The 25,518-nt window shown below is 39.6% G+C and overlaps 2 protein-coding genes across 4 annotated transcripts in view; one reads left to right on the top strand and one right to left on the bottom strand.

The window, feature by feature from the left end:
- DOCK1 (dedicator of cytokinesis 1) overlaps positions 1-25,518 on the top strand; it is a 323,968-nt gene that overhangs the window by 87,644 nt on the left and 210,806 nt on the right. For all 3 annotated transcript variants that reach the window (XM_075504339.1, XM_075504341.1, XM_075504340.1), the window contains 3 exons: positions 126-232; positions 12,617-12,744; positions 15,270-15,365. In XM_075504339.1, the coding sequence (XP_075360454.1) occupies positions 126-232; positions 12,617-12,744; positions 15,270-15,365 (331 nt within the window). The remainder of the gene's footprint in view (positions 1-125; positions 233-12,616; positions 12,745-15,269; positions 15,366-25,518) is intronic.
- Positions 22,297-25,518, bottom strand: part of INSYN2A (inhibitory synaptic factor 2A) — a 49,681-nt gene continuing 46,459 nt past the window's right edge. Inside the window, exon 4 of the mRNA XM_075504347.1 lies at positions 22,297-24,625. Within this exon, the coding sequence (XP_075360462.1) occupies positions 24,442-24,625 (184 nt within the window). The 3' untranslated portion in view covers positions 22,297-24,441. The remainder of the gene's footprint in view (positions 24,626-25,518) is intronic.

The following is a 25,518-nucleotide window of genomic DNA, read 5'->3' as shown; positions in this document are numbered from 1 at the left end:
TCTGGAAAAAAATGAGTTTGCTTGTCCAAAAATATGTAGTTGTTTATCTTGTTCTGTGCTATTGGATGTTTTAAACTTATTTTGGAGAGAGATTAATATGTTTTTACTTGCCTCTTTGTATGTAGCAAACTCTTTACTGAATTCATCCTAAACGTTCCCGTGAGCCGGCTCACAATCCAGAAGCTATACTGCTTGATAGAAATAGTTCACAGTGACCTCTTCACGCAGCACGGTAAGCAGGACCTTTGCAACCATTAAATTGTCGCATTATTCATCGTTTCCAGACCTCTGTTAGTGCAAGGTTTGTCCTTGCTGCCGAACGCGGTGGAGGCTGTAACCAATTAAGGTTGTTCCATTAGAAGGACAAGAAGATTTAAAATAAGTGAGGAAATGCTAATTGACACTTACTGCAGGTTATAGATCATAAAGAAGTGAAAGCAAAAACTTGCAATTTTTAATTCAAAAGGGCACTAAGCATCCAGTGTTACTGGCATGTGTTATAACTTTAACTATGATATATTTTATCAAAAACTATTAATTCAGCTTTTGTGCTCAGGGAAGTTCTATGGAGAAAATGGAAGTTTTAGATGTCCTTTCTTTCCGAGGTGTCATTCTCTCCCTTTAAGCTGTCCCCTAGCTGAAGTAAAACAACGTATAAACCTTTTAGAGTGTGCTGTTCATCCCGGCTTTCTTATTTTCTCCTTTTACAATAGTGGGCCAGTGAAAGGTAAGTTCAAGCACTTGTCTTACAGATTTCTTCATTTGAGGTGAAACGTTTTATTCTTTTTCTAGATGACTGCAGATTAAACTAACCTAAACTAAGTGTTTATGTGCTGTCAGAAGAACTTAATGAGGGAGCAAATAGGCAATGGTTCAACGATAAAGGAAATGTGAAAGGATTCTTCTGTCAGATCAAAAATGCTGGGACCACGTGATGCAAAGTGCTGATAAAACAAACTTTTCTGGTTCCAATTTAAAATACGTTCTTGGTGGATTGGCTTTGTACTGGCAGGTCTTCTACCAGATCAGGGAATGTCTAACCAGCTATGTAACTTTTGCTGGATCTAGTAACTCTTATTTTCTTCCAGTTAGGAAACAAGTATAAAGCCAACACAATCTGTGCTGCAATTTATCGTGCTCCTTCATTTCACCAAACTGTGTGCATTTGTGCCTGGTGCAGTTCAGCAGCACCGCTAGAAGGTGGGGTATTGCATGGATCTGGTGCTGACAACTGTGCAATTAAGTACTGTTGCTCTTTCCACTTCTTTCCACTTGAAGTTTTCTTTCTAATTTTGCACAAGTAGCAATGAAGAGCGACGTTCAAAGAACAAGCTTTTCGTTTTGAGGGCACTCTTTATTTAGACTGAATTTGCAGTAAGGTTATTCTCCAAGTTTATGATTTATAACAAGTACCTGTAAAATTATTGGGTCTACATGATACCTGTTATGTGCAAGTTTAAACCTTAAACTTTGGGTAAAGAAGAAAAAAGTCTAATGAGAAGTAAGACTGGAAGGTAGAGAACCTGGAGACTCTGAACCTCTCAAGAAACAGGTAGAGCTTTTCCATACGGAAGCCTTCAGTAGAGTTACAGTCTCATCTGAGCAGCAAGGTGTAACACAGGTTGTAAATTTACTTCCTGCAGTTATGGATGGTGATGAAGTAAGAAGAAATCTCTGAAAAACAGAGGCTACCAGCCATGTCACCACATACTGCACCAGCAAGTCCAAAGCAGTTCAGCTTGATCTTCCCTTTTGAGATCTTCTTTTGAAATTATTCAGCCCTTATGAGCCATATCAAATGATTTTATTCTGAATTGCAGGGTTTGCAAGAATAAAAAGGAGGAACGCAGATGGAGTTGCTGGTGTTGGGGCTTGGGTAAAATGGTACTAGCCTCTCTGAGACCATTTTAGTGTTTGCTTTTTCAGATATGTACATCGATTACTCCTTTCCTTCATTCATTCGCAGCTCGCTGTCTGTGTAGTAATTTTTCCTTCTTCTGTCTGCTTTTAGGTTGAAAGGTCTTTGGGGCAGAAGTCAGTAATATCAGGTATTATACTTGACTGTCTTGGGTAGGAGGAAATTGAGAACTCAGATAAAACAAGAAATTATTACTATAAAAAGCACTCCTATGGAAGGCTATAGGGGTACATTGTGTATTTACTATATTAATCTTTGACTTCCCTTATTCAACCAATTTCATTTTCAGAGGTGGGAGGAGAAATTGTGTGTGGCTGGTTTGTTTTTTAAACCAAACTCTCAAACTCAGCCGTTTGGATTGCAGCAAATGGTATAGTCCAACATTATTCTCTTGTAGAGCTCCTGAGAAATTTAAATGAATCAGTTTTAATAGCACGGTCATTAATCTGAACTGAGTCCAGTTTTGTTGACAGAACAGTGCTACTTAACAGCTTTTGATCTTATCAGGAGGCTCCTAACCAGCGTTTTCCATGTCGCTGGCCGTTAAGAATGTCTTAAATCTAACGTGCTTCTGCTGAGTTGCAGTGGAGATTCAGGGCACGTACGCTGCTAGGGCTGCCCAGCTTGGCGCGTGTGGCACGGTCTGGCCGCGCGGGACGCTCGCCTCAGCCCGCTGCAGCTCGGCCGAACTGGAGCGGTGCTGTGCTCGAGAGGACGGAGCCTGGCACCCAGGAGGGCTCGCAGAGTTCGGTGCAGCAGTGACGTGGCTCTGGTAGCCTACACACCTCCGTGCTGCCCTCCCTTCTGTGTGCTTACATGTGACCTCGTATATGTATGTGGGGTTTTTCGTGTGTCGATAAACAAAGCATTATCTTAAAAACTTCTCTTGCCACTGCTAATTCTCTATAAAGCTTGTGTCTGGAGAACCAGTTGTGCTGGGAACCTTTCATAAACACTAAAATTCACTTGAAAATAAATTAAACCCCTAGCCACAGCCTTTGTTAAATTTAGATTTTTTTTTTTCCCCCCTTGCTCTGTGGGTTTGAGTTCTTATTACTAAAACATAGTTCAACTGCCTCTCCTCCTCCTTGTTGATTCAATAATTTTTAACTGATAGGCAATACTTTCATATAAGTATCCAACTAATCTGGTATCGTACTGCAGAAATGAGATTTTCTTTTCTAAAAGCAATATGCAGTACAGGATTGTGGAATTGATGGAAAGCTGTAAAATGTACAGAAAATCAAACAGCGTTTCATCAGTGCGTTTCTGTTGGAGAAAAATGCTCTAATTCTGGGCTTTGAGAGGTCAAGGAAGATTTATTTGTGTCTCCAGAGGAATTAAAATTCAAAATACATTAATTTGTGAAGCTTGAAGGATTTTGGGGTGAGAGGGGTGTGTGTGTGTGAAATAGTTTGCCTAAAGCATTGTGCTTGAAGAATGATGTTGAGTGGTGGATGGTTCAGTGGTCTTTATGAAATCTGAAGAGTTTGGGACCTTGGATGAGAATGTACTATGGTGTTGTGGTTTGTATGTCTTTAAAAAAGGATGTAAAATAGAGTTTTAAAATTTGTTCACTTCTTTTCTGGTTATGTCATGTGCCATTTAGATGTTTCCTTCTGAAATTCAAGGTAACTTTTCTCCTTTGCAGAACTTGTACTTATTTTTAGTATGCTTTCTTCAGCCCTGGCAGGAAAACCTTGCGCATTCCTTAGGGTTTGGTGCTTTTGTCCTAACAGTGGCTCAGAATTGAGCCTTAGTACCAAAGGGAAAAAGAAAAATCAGTATGTAGCTAGTCAGTCAAAGCAATGTTAAGCAGAGTGTGTGTGTTTGTATTTGTATATGTATATTTGATAGGAGAAGAATAGCTAGGTGACCTCAAGGAGCATATTTTTTCCAAGCTTGTGGTTGTTTACAGAGGCCAACAAGTAGAAATAATCTCTCTGTATAGACTAAATCTGTATCCAGATCTTCATGCTTCTAGTATCTGTCCTTGAAACAACACATATTCAAATATCACTAATTAAAAAAGGTTTTCCTGTTGATTCTGTGCTAACATAAAGACAGCCGTTTCTGCCCATTTTCAGGGGTTATATTCATTGAGTTCAGGGCCTGTTTTGCACGTCTTAGATGATCTGCTTTGTATCCTATCCCCTCCACGTTTGTATCAATAATCTATTATGGCTTTTGCAAAATAAATGTGAATTTTCTTCTGGAAAAGCATAAGGTTGCATCTTGTTTTTCTTGAGCATAGAAAATAATCCCTAACGTGACGCTGCTCAATTGCTCTTTTTGTGTTCACACAGTAGACCTACGTTCTACATTGGTTTAGTCTTTGTTCCCTTTCTTAACATGAGGAAACGCTTCCTGGCAGGTCGTTGAAAGGATCATTTGGTCATGGCTGCTGCAGAAGTTCTCCACAGTGCTTAGCACAACTATTTCCAAGGGCTAAATCACAGCGATGATCTAAGAGTGTGCCCTTTAGGAGTTTTTTCAAGACCTGAGCTGCCATGTTTTCCCATACTCTCTATGAATGGTTTATCTCATTTTTGTGCATATATATTGCTCAGGTAGTGATATCAGCAGGATAAAGAATAGGTGTTAACAGAGAGATTGGCAGTCTGTGCTTTGGAGGAGTGTATTTGACTCTTGTCCCACTCCCTGGTTTTTATAGAGAAGAAAATTATTGGGCAGAAGCCCTTTGCATAGGAGCTGATGCTTCTGTAGGGTCTTTGAACACCCCAGTATTCATCTGTGCTCTTGCATGCAGTAAAGCGTTTTAAATTGTCAGTGATTAACATCCTGATTCAGCAAGTTATTTCATTTTGAGACTTGAATAGAGCCTTAAATGTATTAGTTTAGACAAATACGTATACATTTTGCTCAGGGAGGACATAAGTATATCAATATGTTCTTACATATGCCATACATATATAATATTTTATGTACGTATCTTTAAACATAAGATAAATATGAATATATAATAATTATATAAAAATAACTGTCTATGACCATATAGAAGTAAATGCATGTATAAATAAGTAATGCTTACAACCCCTACCACAATAATGTACATAAATCTGTTACGGTGCACACGAAATCTTTTTTGTCTGTGTAAAGCAGCAAACTTTTGATTGAGAGCAACCCTGCACCTCTTCTTCCTTTCACGTCCCGCTCCCCTCCAAAAAACCCCCACCTCAAACTCCAGAACAGAGGAAACATTTCTTTAGATTAGCACCTGAAACAATTCTGCGTTGTAAACATCTTCTGTAAGAGTATGTCCAAATAGAACGAAGAATTTAAAAATTAGCGTGGAACAGTTTTCTAATAACCTAATGCATGTTCTCCGTTGTAAATGCGTAAGTACTTATGGTTGGTAGTTAAATGAGGAGTCTTATCCTTGCAAACTTCAAAATTTTGGTTTTATGTAAATAGTGATTTATCTGACTTGTTTCATCCCATAGAGTTGTTTGTATTCTCTGTTGCGTTGTTTTACAAATGACTTCCAGCTAATTACCAAGTGAGCTGTGTAGCTGCTGTATTCTTAAGTAGTCAGTAAATCTAGTGATTTCTCCATTAGGAGATTGTTAGTCTATTAAATACTAGTAGACAGCATATAGCATTTATAAGAGTTCTTACTGTTTAATTATGACTAAAATTACAAGCTTTGTCTCCGTGCTGTGTAGCAGAAGCGAGGTTACGAAGCACAGGTTTTACTTTTTTGGCCACATTAACTAAATGAACCATAAAATAAATGCATGCATTTGTCAGTGTCCCTCCAAATGAAATGTTTTTAAATTGACAAATATTTATTGCGTGTATTTAGCTTCAGCATAGTTCCTGTGTCAGTGTTTCAGCTGAAGTCTTTGCTTGGATGCTCGTAAGTTGATAATGCCTCCTGAGCATCCTTTTATAAAGATTAATATTTTATTCTCACTGCACATTCCTGTGACATTAATCATTGCGGGCTGGACTTGCGCAGTAGAGAACAGATGTCGAATTATTGTTGTCTGTAATCATTGTGCATCATACTCGTGAGCTATCTTCAGAGCTGGCTTTTGAGCAGGAGACTAATGTTATAGGCTATAGATTTATCAAGGTTGCCTATTAGTCAGGGCTGGGAGGTGTTTGTGACAGGCAGGCTGATGAAGGTTAACCTTTCCTCTTCTGTACTTCTAAGTAATGAAGATACAGTTGATCAACCCAGTGTTTTTCAAAATACTTTATAGCAAAGGGTGTACTTAAAATCTTATCTCCTCATAGAGCATATTACCATAGTACTAGATTTGTTTAAAAATATATAAAGATATTTGTGTGTGGTGGTGGGTTCCATCTTTGGATTTTCACAGAATCACAGAATCATATAGGTTGGAAAAGACCTTTAAGATCATCGAGTCCAACCATAAACCTAACACTGCCAAGCCCACCACTACACCATGTCCCTCAGCACCTCATCCAAACGTCCTTTAAATACCTCCAGGGATGGCAACTCAACTACTTCCCTGGGCAGCCTGTTCCAATGCTTGATAACCCTCTCGGTGAAGAAAAATTTCCTAATATCCTGTCTAAACCTCCCCTGGCGCAACTTGAGGCCATTTCCTCTCCCCCTATCACTTGTTACCTGGGAGAAGAGACCGACCCCACCTCTCTACACCCTCCTTTCAGGCAGTTGTAGAGAGCGATGAGGTCTCCCCTCAGCCTCCTTTTCTCCAGGCTAAACAGTCCCAGCTCCCTCAGCCGCTCCTCATAAGACTTCTGCTCCAGACCCTTCCCCAGCTCCGTTGCCCTTCTCTGGACACGCTCCAGCCCCTCAATGTCTCTCTTGGAGTGGGGGGCCCAAAACTGAACACAGCATTCAAGGTGCGGCCTCACCAGTGCCGAGATTTTGCTGCCTTCTAGATCTTGTATTTTAATAGAAGTATCTGGAAAACCTTAAAACGATGGAATTGTTTCAGTAGCTGTTTCTGCTTCAATTCAAAGCGAAGCTGGGGTCTGTTGTGTGTAGAAACCAATGGGACAGAGATACCTGTCTACCGGATGGGGTCTCCTGGAAGGGACTTTGCAGCGAAGGAGCCGCGGTGCCGAGGGGCAGCACCTGAGCCCGCTCCGGCTCCAGTGGCGCGGGGCACCCTTGCATCGGTGAGGGCCGGCTGCGTGCTGCGCCGTCTTCACAAGAGCCTGGGCAGCAGGGCTAGGCAAGTTTTTCTGATACCCTGCAAGCTGGCCTTTAAAAACTGCAGGAAAGGAAAAGTATGTAAAAATCATCCAGTAGGTAATATGATTTTATTACCTGCCAGATGCTGAGTATCATGAAGTACTCCTTTGATTTTAGGCATAGCTTTTGTCTTTCCCATTGGCAATATTTATTCCTTTTCACTTACTTCAAAGTAAGCTCTATATCGGTATTTCTTCCTGAGCATAGAAGTTCCGTTGGTAATTTGAAGGCCAGGTAATCTTTAGAAAGATTTCACAGCCTTGGTGCTTGCACGGTTCTCTGGGGTGTGGGTGTTTGGGTTTTTGGTTGTTGGTGGTTTAGGGGCTTGCTTGTTTGGTTTTTTTTTTTTTTAAAAATCTGGGAGGGATTTGGATCTTTGTTCAAGTACCCAGCACACCTTGACACTTCATTTTATCCTCCCATGTTTATAACCTGCACCAGCTACAAATCAAACAGCAGATGTTCACAAGTTGTTGAGGAAGGCAGAGAGCCTGTAAGGTGGTAACTGAGGAGCATTGTCAAGTCTACCCAAGGGAACTTAGTCTCTTGTATAGGTTGTGTAATTCCAAATGAAGTAGTATGACAAATCAATTAGTTTTTCCTTTCTCAGAAATTCAACTTGAATACCTTCCCTATTGATTAGAGCGTACTCTAGACAATCTAACTCAAAGGTGACATAGCTGCAATTTTCGCCTTCTGCATGCTTGCAGATATTAAATTGATCTTTGACCGTTCTCTACTAGTGGGGCTTAACGGGGACGTGAAACATTTTCAAACCTCTAATTAGGGGCCTTTGTAAGTTATTAAAGATTGATTCACCTCGCGGGCTTTACAAAGGCACGTTCATATGTCATTGCTGGAGCGCTTAGCAACTGGGTGTCAGTGTTCTTTCTCTCCCCTGCATTTGGTGAAAGGAGTGTGCTACACCACTGTGTTGTGGGTTTTTTTTTTTTCTTAATCTGCTCTTTTCTTTCCAAGTTAGTCAGAACCTAAGATAACGACATGTACTGAGGTTTCACACATGCGGAGGCCCAAGGCTGCAATCACAAAGCGTCTCTGGGGCAAACAGGCTGAGCTGAACTAGGCCATTCGTTGGGTTGAAATTGATATGGAAAGTTTTGACCTGCATCCATCTGGTGAGTCCTGTCACGTAAGAACAGTCTGAGTATTTGAGCAAGGAAGGGAACGGTTTTTGGGGTAGGAGTGAGTGATCAAGGGCTGCAGCAGTTCGGAGGCAGAAGTTTAAACCAAGTGTAAAATGGTGATTATATGAAATACATGGCGAGTCAGTACCAGGAAAACCTTCTTTATGTAATGGCTAGATCTTCACTCAGATTTTTTTTTTTTTTTTTTTTTCCTATTCGGAGGGTGCTGTGTAGTGGGTTTTTTTTTTGTTTGTTTGTTTTCTTTTTTAGCTAAGGTTATGCATTTGAAATATGTGACAGCAAACTATTATTTTAAATGCACATTATCATTGTCTATCACAGTAGGGCAGTTTGGAGACTTCACTTCTGTATAAATAGCTTTAGATCATTTAATGAGCATCCTGGTAAATAAGCTCTTTCAGTGAGGTCCATTCTGTTTAGGCATTTTTTTTTGCCACCACCTCCGTTCACTTTTAATATTTGTGTAGATTTAGAATAATATAGTTGTAAACAAATAATGGGAACTTATGATGGAAGTGTTTCTCTGTTACTAGATTTGGATCTCTCGTAATCCAATTCTCTGCTACCTAATGGAAATGAATGTGAGGGGATGTGATGGAGTCATGGCTAGGTGTATTTCCCCATGTAAATACACTGCAGGGTCTAATGTCTGTTTCTTGAGGCAAAAATTTCAACAAACGCACCGGGATTTTTCTCCTTTTTAAGCTATAAAGCTGGAGGTTAAATGACCAAGAAGCAACTAAATAGAAAAACTCTGCACTGAAGAAACTAACTCTTCAAAGTACTTTCTTTGAATGAGAGCCCACTTGTGCATTCCTAGTGAACACGTACTTCCATGAGTCACTTGAGACTGAAGAATATTTCTCTTGAACTACTAGAAGCTGGGTGTGCTTATACGCTGTTATTTCTCATCCTCCATGTGTGAGCTTACCAGGCAGAAAGAGGATGCCACTATTTCAGTTTGTCTCTAGCATCTCGCTGAGATGGAGTGCGCTCTGTTCTGCATTACAGCATGGTTTTTCTTGATCATGTTTTATGTCAGTGACTTTTATTTTTCCCCGTTGTGCAGTTTGTGAGAACAGGATTCCAGCCTTTGTGCCGTGTATCTTGCTGTAGGGACGAGTTCGTGAGGGTGCTCCTCCTGTAACTCTTTCCTCCTCTGCAGGAGACAGAAGGTGGCTGTGGTCACCGATGACCTGGGAGTTCTGAAGCAGCTGCAGAGAATAGTTCAAGTCATTGCAGTTGGACCTTATGGCACTGGCTGGAGGCTTCTGCAGACTTTGGGCAGAGACTGTTTCCCTATGAAGTCCATCTTTGTGTCATCCATCCTGTTTTCTTCTCTTTTTTAGTGGCAAAAGCAAGTCCTCTTGAGCCCATACCTTATCACTGAGACTCATCAAGTTTGAGTAATTTTAGCCTAGGCACTGAGTTTTTAATGCCTGTATCACTTTTTTCACTGCAAGCCAAAACACAACACCATAAGCACGTATTGATTTCTTCATCCTTGGCACCCCTTTGCCCTCCTGGCTGTCAGTTTTTTCTGGTACCTGCAGTGCATATTTTAGCACTGGTGATATTGCCTTGTCCATCCCATGCTTGTAACCAGCAGACTGTCAGCTGGGCCTCAGTTTTCACTATGGAGGGATTTTGAAGTTGGCAGCTGTGTGGGGCCAATGCAATGCACTGGGTACCCTGTTACAACAGTACCTTCTACAGCACTGACACCTCTGCACCCGGGGTGCAGCATCTCCTAAATACTGACGGGAATCATCAGGAGTGGTCGAGGGTGGAAGTGCACATTCTGTCTCTGGATGGTCTGTTCAGCAAAAAATGAAGCTCGTAAAGGTACTTCGTTCTGGTGAATCAAAGCCAGGGTCACCGTCTTTTGATGATGCAGATCTTCATCACCCTTTGAGTTACTGGTATTTGTTGTAGCTTCTCAGCACCAATTTGCTCAGTCTGTAACTCCTGCCTATCCTGACCACTTCTGCGTGCCAGGTATGTCCACTGCAAAAGGACAGAGCCCAAATGTGTATCAGTAAAGGGAATGTTTGGTTGCAGAAGGAGCTTCTGCTGTAGAGTAGCACTCTACTACGACCAAGAGGAGGCTTCCTAGTGTTGAAAGCGTTATTTTGAGCTATTGATCTCTTGGCTTCTCAGGAAAGTGTTAGGTATAACCCTAAATAAGTGCTTTCACATTGCACTATGGGGTCATCCCCTCTTAATGGAGATTAATCTCCAGTTTTCATTTTTTACTCTTGTGGCTCCTGCTGTGGTCTGTATGTTACTCATGCTCTTGATGTCGGGATGGTTATGCTTACTGGTCTAGAACTATTTAAAATCCTCTTAAATAAAGACTTAATGGAGTGCTCATAAGCATTTCTGAATGTTCAGCTTTTCAGCTGGGACAGGACTTCAGCTTTTGTGTGAAAATAATCTCTAAGCAATGATATAGTCATGAGGGATTGCCATGAAGCCTCCTCTTGTGGTCATCCATGTGCCATCAGGTCTAAGCAATTTGGGTAGTATCACTAAAAAAAAAGTCAGTGTGTTATATATTTTGTGTGGCTGTCAAGAGCTTCATCCATGTTTCCCCAGGTACTCTATAATTAGAGATCTCACGGGCCAACGGCCAAGGTAGCATTTGACAAAGTGAATTCTTCAGTCGTGTTTTCAGAGATTGTTGGCCAGGTGGATTTTATAGCACAACAGCAACTTTTTGGAGTGACCCATGTTGTGATAGTGTATGCCCATGTGTCAGGAAAACAAAAATTTCTTAACAGTAACTATTGTTTTTCAAGATCCTTGGTTCACGTGCTTATACACACGTAGCTGTGCTGCTTTCTGTCTGTCTTATGCATATGACTTCTCTGAGAAAAAGCTGCCTGCCAGCTTGGTAATCCAGCCCTTTTAGTATAGAGACATAGTACTCCTTCCTTTGGGCAAAGCAGAGCTCACACCTTCTTCCATATGTACATGAGGTAGTTGGGCAGATTGGTAGGGAAAGGGACTTGGGAACTGGTGTCTGGTAGGGTAAGGCAGCTGGAAAAGTCTCATGGTTTTCTTCTGTTCTTGTTTTACAATGTTATTTAGAGGAGGTGGAAAAATACCAAAATGCTCTTAATTCCTCCTTGTTCCTTCCAACTCTCCTTTCCCTCACCCCCAAAATATGTTTTAGTACTATGCTGATGCTATATACACTGTGTAATTTAATCATCATTATTTCTTCTTGAGTAAGTCAGGCTCTGATGAACAAGAATAACCAGTTCCCCTCCTTTGGGCATGGATTTATTTGGGGGCTGGGAATGGGGGAGGCTAAAGGGCTTTAACTTCATTCTTTCCTGCTTTTGCGGATAAAGTGTGCATGCTTCCAGTCTCATGCTGTGGTTGGTTGCAGCTGATGCCACCATACAGAAGGCAGGCATCTCTGGCTGTGCCATCTCTCCTAAAGGAGAAAGAGCATGGTCCAGGGTTAGGAGTGAACCCTAGGTCCCTGCTCTCCCTCTGTGCAAGACAATTTGCAGGTGATACGTTAATTAGTTTCATTAGATCGGTGCCCCAGTGTTACCTGCTGGTAGATTTAGGAGTATCAGTCTCTGCCTTATTTCCCTTACATTCTTGACTTGAGCCAAAACGTGGAGCTCCATTATTTAGCCCATGTCCATTTTCCTCATCTTCCCTCTCTCTCTCTGCACATCCTGTACTTGCCTTGTACAGGCAACTACATCCGAATACCAGCATAAAGTAATTCAGCAGCGTTTTTTGAGCTGTAAAAGGCCATGTCACGCAGCTGAATGTTAATCTGAATAGCAACATGCATCTCAGTGAATCACGTTCGTACGGTTAGGCTGTGCTGCATTAGTAACCAGTACAGGTAAGGTAGAAGAAGTTTAATCCCCCTTGCCAACACTCAACCAGTCGAGCAAGTGTGAAGCTACGCTTGTACGTAATGCTTTGTGTAATGCTCTGTGGTGGTGCCGATAGGTCCAGTTAATCAGTGGTTTTGGGCAGAGGCAGTTAACATCAGTGAGACCATGCAAGTACTTTCCTGAACTGGGGCTGGTGGCGGCGTGGGTGGGAGGGTAGTGCTTCTCTGAGCATTCTTAACCTAATGACTTCATTTTCGCTTGCTTATAACTTTTTCAGGTTTTTTATGGTTTTGGTTGAAGAGCAGGTGACTGGAAATCTGGAAGTTACCTTCTTTTTCCTTTTTTTCTTTTTTTTTTGTCTTATGTAAGCACTGAAGCAGACTGGCTATTTAGGCAGTGCTATGAAGTTATTTCAAGCTGTGTATGTAACCTTATGTTTTGTGTGCAGACTGCAGGGAAATCTTGCTGCCAACAATGACAGATCAGCTGAAGTATCACTTGGAAAGACAAGAAGATTTGGAGGCTTGTTGCCAGTTGCTGAGTAACATCCTGGAAGTGCTTTACAAGAAGGACGTGGTTAGTATCATACGATTCTGTGATGATTAGGACTTAAAAGAAATTAATCTTAGTAGAATGAATTAAGTGGGTAATACCTGATGGCTTAGATTTTATCCCATTCCACACCCCCCCCCCCCCATCTCTTTTAAGTTTTCTTTTTAGGGATCCAGTGATGAGGATGTGTTGTGTGACATCTCAGGATGTTTCTTACTGTTTCTGAGGCGCATCCAGTACAGCACTGTTATCCAATAACGCCTTTCCAGACATTGGTTAGGTAGTGAGTAAATAGATATTAGGAGTTCAGCCTTCCACGGTGTCTAGCCTCTGCCAGGCAGAAAATGTTTGTTTTGGTGTGGTGTTTTGGGGTTTTTTTTGGTTGTGGGGGGTTTTTTTGTTGTCTTTTTTTTCTTTTTTTTTTTTTTTTTCCCTTGAGCATTTTGGGAAATGCCCATTTGAGTTTTATTGATACTGGCGTGCTTGGCCAGCCTGAAGGAGGTAGGTAAGTAGGGGTGTGTGTGCGTGTGTACACACATGCACACACACATGTATATATGAACATACAGTTTTGTTGACACAGCGAACTTGTTTAGCTTTTTGAAGTGCCATTTCAAGTTGGCTAGTAGAATTCTCCACCTCAATAAGAGAGAACCGGAATTGGAAAGTGGTGGCTTCTGCATGAATATTGTAACTAGTGTAGTTGTCTTATCCATTCAGAATGTAAACGTATGAGACGGTTGCGCATGAGAACCTGGGCGGTGCCCTGGGCTGGTATGCAGATGTGTAGCTTGTATAATAGTCCCTTTTTTGTCTTCTCTTGACTTCACACAAATATGCAAATATTGGTGCTTTGCCGGAGAGCTGCAGTGGTTTGATGCTCTCTTAAAGGAGTTTGGGCTGAGGCTGCTGCCTGAACTTTCAGTCCTATGCAGAACCATACAGTAATTGAGTTGGAAAGGTCCTCAGGGGTCAGCTACTCACATTGTATCTAGCATCTTATTTGACTATGTTTTTTGGGCTTGCTCTGATTTTGTTTCTTTTTTAAAGTAGTTCTGTGTGACTGCTTCAGAAAGTGGGTTATTTTAAAAGAGAAATTTGGTTTTGACAGCTTCCTGTCACTCTCTGTTGGCTGCGTGTTTCTCTGTGGTAGCAACTCACTTGCAGCTCCGGCATCTCCTGGGCTGAGCCCGGCTGGAGCGGGGCTGCGGGAGTGGCAGGAGCAGAGCCGAGAGCTGCCCTGCACCGCTGTCGGTTAGTGGCCGGCTGCGAGGGGGCTGCAGAAAATAGATACCCATTTGCCAACGGAGTAGGGGGATGGAGAAGGGGACGGGGAAAGGAAGGGAAACACTGTGAGTGAGGAGTGATGTAAAGTAAAATTGAAAAGGGGCAGGAGCAGCAGAAATGCTGGGAATGCAAAGAGGAGGAGAGTCTTGGAGACAACTCATAGGAGAGCAAGGAGAGCTGAAGGGTGGAGAGGAGCAGGGTGCTGAGACAGATGCATTCTGCCCTGTAGATGCTCTTGGTACCAGAATTGCAAGGTTTATCCCAAAGACAGATCTGTCAGCAGCAGGAAGCAAAGTCTATACTGGAGCAGTAGCTGTGTATATATGTACTGATGATGGCTCATTCTTCAAATATGCAAATACATTTTTCATATACCAAAGGCAAGTCTGCCTTTGGTAATTAAGCATAATCCAACGATAAGGTGTGGGTGGTTATAAGGATCCCAGGGCAAGAAAGCAAATGGTTCATGGGAATGTTTGTTTGATGGTTAAGAAGCAACACAAAGATGCTGCTTTATTTAGAAAATTATCTGGGAAAACACAAATGTTGGCTATAGAATTGTTTCCCCTTTCCATCTCACAGAACCCTTTTGAAGTCTTCTCCTTCAGACTAATGAAAACTATGAAGAAGCCTGTTCATAAAGTAAAAGATGGGAGCAGAGCTCCTCTGTTTCTTTCTCCTTGTCATGAGTTTTTGCCTTCAGTTCCTGTAGGCATCATTCTGCATGAGGTTTCTGAACTTGTTCTGAAAAGCCAGTTGCACTACATATTTCATTTTCAGCTCTTTCAAAAAAAGTGGCATTACTTGTAATACAGAAATATTGATTTGAAACAGTTCACTGAAATTAAAGTTCCTTAACCAAAGTTTTGCTTTGCGCTTCTGTTTCTTTTAATTGAGCTGTGGCAGAATAGCCCCCCCGATTTGGTAATGCCTGTGGGCTTTTGATGTTGGAAAAATGACTTAGGAAAATAAAATTATTAGGTAACTAAATGTCATAGGCTTTGCTATATTTCCAGGGACTTGCTTTTCATTTAAATAATTGTACCAGAACATGTTAATTTATCAGTAACGTGTATTAATAAAATAGACTTCGCATGGTGTTTGTTAAAATGGGAGACTATTTTTCTGCTTTTGCTCAACAGCAGTGAGTGATATTTTATTTAACTTTCACAAGACAGGCGGATTTAAAGGCAAACATAAATAGTCCAATTGTATTGGTGTCTGTTGTATCTAGTTACCACTAATTTATTCTTTTTCCTTAGGGGCCAACACAACGACATGTCCAGATAATCATGGAAAAGCTATTGAGGACAGTAAACAGAACCGTCATTTCCATGGGACGTGATTCGGAGCTCATTGTAAGTGTCTCTTGATGTAAACTTAAATACCTCTGTCACATCTTTTTGAACTGGACTGTAATAGGATTTAAATCCCAGGTGACCCAAAGCAATCAAAACCTTCTGTAACTGTCTTTGTGTTCAGTAAGCTGTAAAATATTGGCTTGTTATTTTTCTGTGGTTTACACAGGGGGAGAAAAAATACTTAAAAAAAAATATCGGTGGCCAGGTGATTAGCCAGATTTTAGATGTCTGTGTTAACCAAAATGATGTGTTATTTGTAATTAGTCAGCTGAAAAGTGTGGAAACGAAAGACTTGCGTGTTTGTTACTACATTAGCAATCATTTGACTCTACAAGCTTTTACTTGCCTTTTTTGACTCCAACTGAGATAACCAAGATAATGGCAGTATGCGAATGATTGAAGAATAGAGCCCCAAATTATCAGGTTTTGGAAAAACTAGAGGAAGGGCTGATGCAGTAGCTGCAAGTTATCATGTTCCCCTTCAGTGGCATAGGACTGTGATTTTAAAGCCTGACATTTGAATTTTTCAACTGTATCATTAATATTGGTCTAAATAATGAAAAAAATAATAAGGGCTATTGATATCTAAAATGGGGATAGATCTTAGTGTGGTTTTGGGAGTGTCTTTGCCTTTACTTTATATTCTTCCTTAGGTGTCTGCATCTGGCAACTGATATATCGGAAACTGGTCAAAGCGGACCAGATTTCTCATCTGTCTGAGTAGCTGTCCTTCTGTTCTACATTTAATTTGGTTCAGTTTGGTTCGATACACTGATTTCTTTTTTAAAAAAGGATTTTTTTGTTAGTCGGATATATCTGAGTCCATTAGCACTTCCTTTTTTTGATCTCCCCTTTCCTTTCCGCTTTTATTTCTCTGTGTAATTGCACACAGTGATATTTGACTTTTCATGACAGTGCTCTCTGTCCTCAGCACATCTTACCTACTGCTGTCCCATTTACTTGGCATATGGTGGTGCGTGTGTCTGCAAACATACTACAATTTCCGTTTTGTCTTTAGTGCGTCATCCGCTAACTTTTTTTGTCTTCCACTTTTATTACTTGGATTTGCAATAATAGTTTTTGTCATAAGAAGGTGATAATGAATCACCAGATGCATTGTTGGAGCAAGAAATGGTTATAAGTAGAGATCATTCTTACAGAATGTTACAACACTGGGACGTGGTACCAGTGAGAGGAAGACAAAAGGTTTTTATGTTGTTGTTACTTTGTGTGTTACCACAGACATGATCGATAATATGCAGAATAGATATATTAATGTCTTTCTGTACAAGGGTACAAAACTTGACTTCTTCTCCCAGTTGTGCAGAAGGTGTAGGCTTGTAAGACATACACACAGGAAACGTCTTCTGTTACGGTTAGGATGTGAATTAATTATTGTTTTGTTTGAACATGATTTAGGTGATATTTTAAAATGTTAATTATTCCTTTTGCATTTATCAAATTATGTTGGAAAATTTGTCCTGTATATATTTTAACTAAGTGCAGTTGTATTAAAAATATCCATAGTGATCATGAATACACCTTGAAATCACTCTATCCGCACACTCTGTAATTATGCAATGAGTATTAATAGGACCGGGTATTTCCAAGGAGTACTTACTCCTATCTTAAAATTCAGTCTGTTGCTGAAAGGATCCTCCTGTGATCAACCAGTAACAATTCATTTTTGGGGCGTCAGCAAAGTAGGAAGAGTAAAATGCAAGTGATAATTAGCAAGCATAACCTGACCCTTCTTGGATCAGAATCAGGTTGCAATTGTGTATTAACTTTTCTTTTGTCAATACTAGTATAGTTTTACCTGGAACTTATATTAGAGAATTAACCATACAGGATGAGTACAAGGAAGGAATTTTAAAAATAAAGGATCTTACAGAGGCATAGTTCAAGTAACAATAACTCTTTCAAAAGAAGTAAAATACAGGACATGGCAATTTGTTTTTTATACAAAGAAACCTATATTGGTGTACTAAAGCTGGCATGTTTTTACCTTGAAGAAATACTTAGCTGTGTCATCTTCATCCAAAAGCTTATGTTGCATAATACACTTTAAATATTAAAAAAAGACTTTGGATCAAAAATACTGAGAAATTGGCATTTACTCCTGTAGACGTGAACTATATACACATTAAGATTTATCAGCTGTTAGCTTCATTCTGGAAGCATTCCTCTGAGGATCCTGCTTTGGAGAGCTCACACGAATGGAAGATGCAGTCCTTCTCCTCCGAGCCAAGACTTCTTTTCTGTTAGGTAGCAATACAGAAACATAGATTCATAATCCCCTTGCCCTGTCAATCAAGTTTGTTTAATTTCATGTTCTTTATAAACCTCTGTTCTAATCACCGTGGAACTACTGTGGCATTTGGGATGCGTGAACTTTGGGATCTACAGGGGTAAACATCAAAGACAATTGGTTTGTAGAAATTGTTTCAGTTGGTATTTTAATAACATTCTTTGTATACCCGTCTGAGTTTGAGGCTTGCGTGACTTACACTCGTGTTGGTTTTGACTGTGTGATAAGTCAGTGAGAGCTGGTGTTTCTGAGAGGCCGGAGTTTTATGTGATCAGCAGAGGACTGTAAAGAATTTAAGCGGTCAAGTTAAAATGCAGTTATCTTGGAACAGAGGTGGTGGAAGTGGAATGCTTAAATATAATGTGATTTTACATAGTGAACAACAATCTTCAATAGAAGATGAGGTTGCTAGATGTTCTGGTGTAATGGGAACATAAGACACAAATTTACTGTTTCGGGAGGATATGCAATTAGAGGCTATTAAAGATACCGTAAATAATTCAAATGACTTCTCTACATTATAGCCTATGGATAGGGTTCTGTATCTCTGATACTGAATGACTGTTACCGGGTCAGTTTCCTTTGGAAAAATGATGAGGCAGGATGGATGAGTTGTAGTACCTACCTGGCCAAAACCCTGAGCTCCAGTGGAAGGCAAGGGACCAGCCTGCAGCGATGGCGGTACCTGCACACTAACCTGTGTCAAGGTATTTGCTGCACTGTGTTACAAACATTCCACCTTAATCCAGGAAATAAAAAAGGATTTTGGTAACTCTTACCTGACGCCTACCATATCTCAATCTGAATATGAGGGTATTGGGTATGATCTTTGAAAGGTTCTTGGCCTTCAGTATTCTTCAAGGCTGTATCTCGCATCTGTGGCAAAGTTTCTGTGTCTAAACCTTAAATCGCCAGTTAACCCGGTTTAATTACAGGAGGTGCCTTTTCTACAGTGTTGAACAGACGGCAAAGATTCTCCAGTAGTCTCCTTTGACTTTGCACATCTCTAATTTTTGCTTCTTTAAATGTATGAGTTTCTAAATAAAAATCATAAGGTTATTTTTATCATATGCCTTCAAAAGAGAATTATCTTGAAATAAGATAGACCAGTTGTAAGAAGAAAAATTAGACAATAAATAAAAGAGTGTAAGTGATAGATTAAAATCTGATTTGACCATAATTTTGGTAGAAGTTGTTAGCAAGAAGAATTTAAGATAACGTTTGTGATACTGCACACTCTCTTCCAGCCTTCAGAACTTGTTAAAAAAAAAAAACAACACCCAAAACAAAACAAAAACCCCAAAACCCAAACCCTCAGTTTCACCGTTGTCTGTATTAACTAAGATTAAGCACAGTCTGGCCACTTATACAGGTCGTTTCAATGAAGGCAGTGAATTTACATGCTTGGAATTCAGCGTTAGTTTCCAGCCTGCCATGTCAAATGAGTTTCTAACATTCAAGAATTAAAAATTTTATCACCATTTTAATACTCTTTATTTTTGGCTACTTTTTCCTGTGGAAGTCTCACTGGTGATTTTTACTTGATCCGTTTGCTAACTGAGTAGAGGGTTCTGTGCATGTTACGGTAGTGAAGGTAAGAACGAGATGCAGCCTGTGGGTGCCGAGTTGTCTGATGCAAGGTTGGGGTTCGTTGCTGCTCACAGAAGTTGGCTGCTTTGGGCTACTTTTGCACGTGCCTAGAGGTAGTCCTGCTTATGGCGCAGTAAGAAGTCACCTGTAACAAGATCACAAAATCTTTCCTACTAAAGAACGTGCTGCCTGAAAAAAAAAAAAAAGGAAATTGAGCATGCTTCCTTGAGTCTCTTTTTTTTTGAAGGATAATTTTAAACCATCTCTTTCCTTGCCTAGTAACCTTTGAAGAATGTTGCGTTCCATGCGAGTCAGCATATTGGCCTCCTTCAGTAAATCAGAACTGACCGGCCGCGATGGCAGGTCCAAAATGAGTCATGACTACTCCCTACTTCCTTGTGGTCAGCAGCTTGGTATGTTTTTCATTTACAAAGCCAAGAAAAACAAGCTAGTTGCTGAACTCTTTAATTTCAGAAAGGACATCCAGATGGGGTTTTTGGATCCCTGTGTGTACAATTTTTGGAAGATATTTCAGTTGGCAGATTTGTGCAACTGTATGATCATTGTCTATTAAATAGACAATCGTGGTTCCTTTACATGGCGGAACAAATCAAATTCCATTTTGATACAGAAAAAAATCTAGCTCATAGATGTACGAGTAAAGAGCGTAGGACGTGGCTTTACTCCCAAGAGACTCTGTCCTTAAGAGCAGTGGCTCTGAAAAACGCAGAGTGGTCTATGGTGAACAAAGTCAGTGTGAACACCTGCTGTGAGCAGGGAAAAAATGCTATTTTAGATTCTCCTGGGATGTGTGACTAGGAAGCAGTGGCCAGGAGAGGACTTTACGACTTTACTGGTGAGTGGAGTGTTTCCCACATCGCTTTTTTCCCCCCCTCTACACTTTAAAACAAGGATGTGGTGAAACGAAACAGAAATGATGCAGAAATCGTCAGAAAGTAGAGAAAGTAAGTGATTTACGGTGCGAGATGTGAAATCCATCTGAGGTTAATAGAAAGATTTAGAGGTGTCCCTTGGTGGTAGTGAAGGAGAATCTCTGTAGGGTGAAGATGACGCCTGTCAAAGGGAAGAGAAGGAGCTGGTGGCAGCACTGGAGAGTGAGAAGTGTAACGCAGAGCAGGGAATATGGCACTGATGTGGGAAGAGAACGCTCAGTCAAAGACAGCGGCGGATTCTCCATCTCTTGGCATCTTCAAGGCAGGATGTCCTTCTGGAAGGCAGTGAAATACAACTCTAAGTAAAATATGAGTTATTGAGGGTCATGGGAGAGAGTTCTGGGGCTAATGTTATTTAGGAGTTGAAGCTAGATGTAAATTGCCTTTCTGTGCCTTAAAATCTGTGAAGTTTAGGGTTAATGGGTTCCAAAATGTTGGGGGGAGAGCCTCATTTTCTTCACTTCTACGATGTAAAAAATCATACTTTGTTTTATTGAATTGCATGTTTTCTTATCTTCAAAAAACCATTTGAAATTATGTATTGCAAACTGATTTCACAGAAACTGAAGTGGTATTTGAATGACGGTCATGATTTTGTTCCATCGCTAATACTGAGCTTTTTTATGTTGTAAAATGTAATATCACCAACGCAGCGAATGGGTATGGAGCATGCCCTACCAATGTTTATCGGAACAAACTGCATTCACCTAAACAAATTGACAGCAAATTTCTAGCACTCCAATTATTTTAATAAGCCACAGTTGTATTTTATGGATGCTGAAATAATACTAAAAATTGTCTCATGCAGTCTGTTTCATTCTACTAGAACAGAATTGTGTCGGTATAGCAGTTATATTTTTAGTGGCAATCCGGTTAACAAATTCCAGTAGTAATATATAATGCGTGCTATTATACAGATGCTAAAGAAATGGTATAATCTAACAGCATACTTGATTTGAAAGTGTTCATGAAAAATGAACCTATTTGATTTTGAAAAAGTGATTAACCTTTAAAACAGAGAGCGAAATTAAAGGCATAGACGGTGGTTTTGCATCTTAAGCAAGAAAAAGCAAACACTTTGTATCGATGGTAGGATTTTTCAGTTTTAATCATGATTTCTTTCAGTTTATCCTGATTTTTAAACTATTTTTACAGTGACTTTTTTTTCTTTAAGAAAACAAGTGATACTCACATGAATAGTGTTTCCTAATAGTTCTAAAACAACGAATGTTAAGTGTTGCCTAATGGAAGTTATACGGACTCAGAAAATAGCAAGTAATATAAAAATCACTGCAGTATTTATTGACTAAAAAGTATTTTTAAGCATGGTACGGGAGAAGTGCATATAGCAAATCAGTGTATGAAAGTGCATGGTATTGTCAGTGAATTCAGCAAAGCTACGATATGTGCCACATTGAAAGTAAAGATGCATTTTCTTTGTTATAATCTCCTACCTGCATTTTATAAGATCTTCTACATTAGGGTGAAAATAGCTTTGTCAGTCACATTTAACTAAAAGCTCTAAAGAATTAGGTTTTTCTCTCAGTGTCTATCTAACCTGAGCCTGAGTGATTCTAAATGTAATACAATATGATACATTTTACACACTTGCAAAAACATTTTATTACAAATTACATTGTATGGTACGATATAACACGATATGTAATTTTAAGCAAGACTATATGTATGTTAGCTTTTCCAGTTTTAAAAAAATGTAAAAAATTAAAAATTTGCAACTTCTTAAGAAAATAGCCTGGACATGTACAGAACACGCCGTGAGAACTTTCACTTTTAGCTCTTATATATTTCACCAGTGAATTTTCCTCTGTCATTTTAAAGGATTACAGAATACTGGTCTCTATATGAGTCAGTAACCGCACATAAAAACAGTTCAGGTTTGTGTCGGAGTCCCTGCACACAAGAACGTTTAGAATAGGTTTATGGGAAAAGCTACTGATTAGTGACACTAACGACTGGTAACTGATTGCCATTGAGAGATGCTTGATTTAATTTCTTAAAAAAAAAAAAAAAAACTAAAAAAAAAAAAAACCAACAAAAAAACCCCCACCAAACCCAAAAACCAAACACTAGGCATGTTAGCATGGATGAGTTCATTAATTATTAACACTATTTTAAAATAATGCTGAATACTGTTGTATTTGTGTTGTTATGGCCATATTTGATATTTCTTTCTGTTTAGGAAAAAAATATATTTTCTTGTTTGGAAAGACTTGGGTTTCTAAAACATGTAGGGTGGGCTGTCTTGTAAACGGTTTTATATTTTCAATTAAAACTGGTATAAAACACATGAAACACATTTTTTCCACATGAAACAGTTGCACTTCCTTCCTGGTACACAGGATCACCTTTTCTAATCCTTCAGCTTTCACAAACTATTTCAGGATATTGTTTGCTTATGTACAAGAACTCGTAGCCCTCTTGAAGGTTTACTGAAAAGGTGACTTTTTTCATTAGAGCATGCCGAAATTAATTTTGAGGTGGACACAGACATCTTCTGCATTTCTGTTCCCACTTTAACTTTCTTTTCTTGCTCTTTGTTTTGCGGGAAAAAGAAAGTAAGTTATTTTCCTCAAGTTTTCTTGCAGTAATGGATTTGATGCTGAGCTAAGAGGAAAAATAGTGTAAATGAAAACACTTCAAATTTTTTTTAGTATGTGCAGACTCTTCTGCTAATGATTACATCTCTTCCACCTAAAGACTGAAGAATTTGTATCTTACTGATACTGCAGATACGCAATTTCAAACTGAATTCTTAGTAAACCAGTTTGTCACATGACACTGTATGACTCAAATTATCTTAAATCCTTAAAAAAAAAAAAAGAGACAACAAAAGGCCACTCCCTGGCCACTCCTAGCATAAGAAATTTTTCCACAAATGTCATTTGTCATTTTAGATGCAAGTTTAATGACAGTAGCAAATACTTAAAGGAAAAAGCTGCAGTTTATAATTCAGAGCAAAACTCTAAGTGTCATTAAATAAAAAAAAAAACAACACAAAAAACCTAAACCAAAACAAACAAAAACCAAACAAAAAACCAGGAAAAAATTGATTCACATCTCTTCCCTAAGTATGTTGGTTTAGCAAGTACAATTAATAGGTTGAGATCTAAATTATAATATGTTGGGAAACCCATCTGAGAAGCTTAGTAAATAAATAGCGTTTGAAATTACTGCTCCTTCCAAACAGGTTTCAAAGTGTAATGCATACTAGAAATTTTCTGGTGCCTTCTGCAATAGCGTAGAGGTTTTCCAAAGACTGTGTTACAAAAAGATACTAAATTATGGCAAGTGCCGACAATCCATAGAGCTTTTGTTCTGTTTGTGGGGTTGGGTGTTTTTTTCTGTGCCAGAACGTGTCATTTAGACCTTTTGGGTACCAACAGACTGGAAGTGAGATCTAGGACAGATGATTGTCCCGTAGCCTTGACCCTGTCAGCTTGGTGTGGTTAAAGGCTTGTCCTGACTTTGGGAGGTTTCTGGCCGCTCACCCCTTGGAGATGAGCAGCAAGCTTGTTCGTCTGGTGATGAGGACATAGCTAAATTAGAACTGATGGTGCGTTGTCGAAATGTGGTAGCTTGGTTGAAGTCTACATCGCATGAAGGCAAATATACATATAGTCACATCTTAGAGATTATTCTTGGTCTTGGACCACATGAAAAATTGTGCTTTGTCCAGGATATATGTGCTGAAAACTGCACTCCCCAATCAACATGGATTTGTAAAACTGAAGACCATTGCAAGCATAAGACTTGCTGGCTTTTTTTTTTTCCCCTCGTTGTCGTTTAAAGACAATAAGCCAAACCCCCAAAAGGCTTTAAAACAATAGTGATATTTAGCTGTGTACAGGATGACAGCCTACAATTTAACAGGTTAGAATGTGACGCTTTCAGATCTAAGGGGGGGAAATAGTTTTACTTTCCATCTTTGTACAAATTTCATTTCAGGTTTTACATCCCACATTGGTGAACTGCAAATAAAAGTTGGCAAGGTATTATCTAACGCCTTGCTTCTGGACATTGGTTTATAGGTACAAAGGCCTTTTTGGTACATACGGTGAGAACTGAACGCTGCCGTAATGGTCAGAACTACATTGGCCGGTAACACTGATCAGTCTATGAAGATCTCGTTATAGATGATTGATAGAACTCCAGATATTTTTCAAAGAAGGCCTTGAACTCCACATGTAATGGACTTGGGTTAAAGGAACCAGAGTTTCCATCTTCCATGCTTTTTTGATTCAGTTTTGGATTTTTGCTTGGGAGTGGAGGAGTAGCTCTCCTGAGAATAAGGCAAAGGTGCAACCTGAGTTTCCTCAATAGGATGAAGTTTTCTCAAAACTGGCTGTAGTTTATCTTCTTGCTGTTTAAAATCCAATTCCACACTAAAAATGGGAAGAAAAAAGCAATTGGTTACTAATTATGATAGAAAGATTTCAATTAAGCCAACACCTGACACCAATATACAAGCGCTTCATTTATGAAGTTAAGATACAAAATAAATATTTAAATCGGATCACCGCATTTCTTGCACCAAAAGTGAAGGGGGGGGAAGGTCCAAAAAGGTCATATTGCAGAAGAACAACAGGAATGGGATTGTGCAGACTTCTCCCTGCTGTTCAGGAGGGCCTGGAGGATTATGGTTGAAGTCCTGTGAAGTGACTGAAAACTAGAAATATTACTTTTTCCCCCCATCTCTGTGGAGAAATGCTCTTTCAGAGGGCTCCCAGGCTCAGATCTCCCTCCTGTCTGCGTGGTCTGGGAGGCAGCCAGGCACCTGCATCCTTGTGCTTTTGAGAAAAGCTGATGGGTTGGCCATAAGCAACAAGGCTGTCAGGGCAATTTCTTTACCTTAGCTGTTTCTCGCAAGTTTTACCATGAGTTAGCTTAATTTCACCAAACAGCTGTCGTATGTGTATGCTCATACACACATGTGGAAAAAATAAGGAAATTACAAAAAAATTCTCTTTTACAATGCAACCCTTTAGCATATGCTGACAGCATCTAAACTGAGCCTTGCAATGAGGATAACAACATAAAAAATCTACTTGGTCCCTGCTGTAGATGACTGCTGAGACAAAAACATCTGATGATGTAGATCCATTTTAGCTGACCAGATCTGTAGGTAAAATAGGTAAAATGGAAAGAACCTGTTTCAGTAGTAGCTAATATGTACTTGCTTGTTCCATTGCTACTAAAGTTTAATAGAAATAAGGGAAACAACTCATTTAAACTCTAAGCTTGCATTCAAAAAATATATACTGAAGCTCTAAAATAC

Source organism: Mycteria americana, chromosome 6 (assembly GCF_035582795.1).
Source record: "Mycteria americana isolate JAX WOST 10 ecotype Jacksonville Zoo and Gardens chromosome 6, USCA_MyAme_1.0, whole genome shotgun sequence".
Taxonomy (NCBI): Eukaryota; Metazoa; Chordata; class Aves; order Ciconiiformes; family Ciconiidae; genus Mycteria; species Mycteria americana.
Note: the sequence above shows the minus strand (reverse complement) of the source record. Positions and strands in the feature narration are given on the sequence as shown.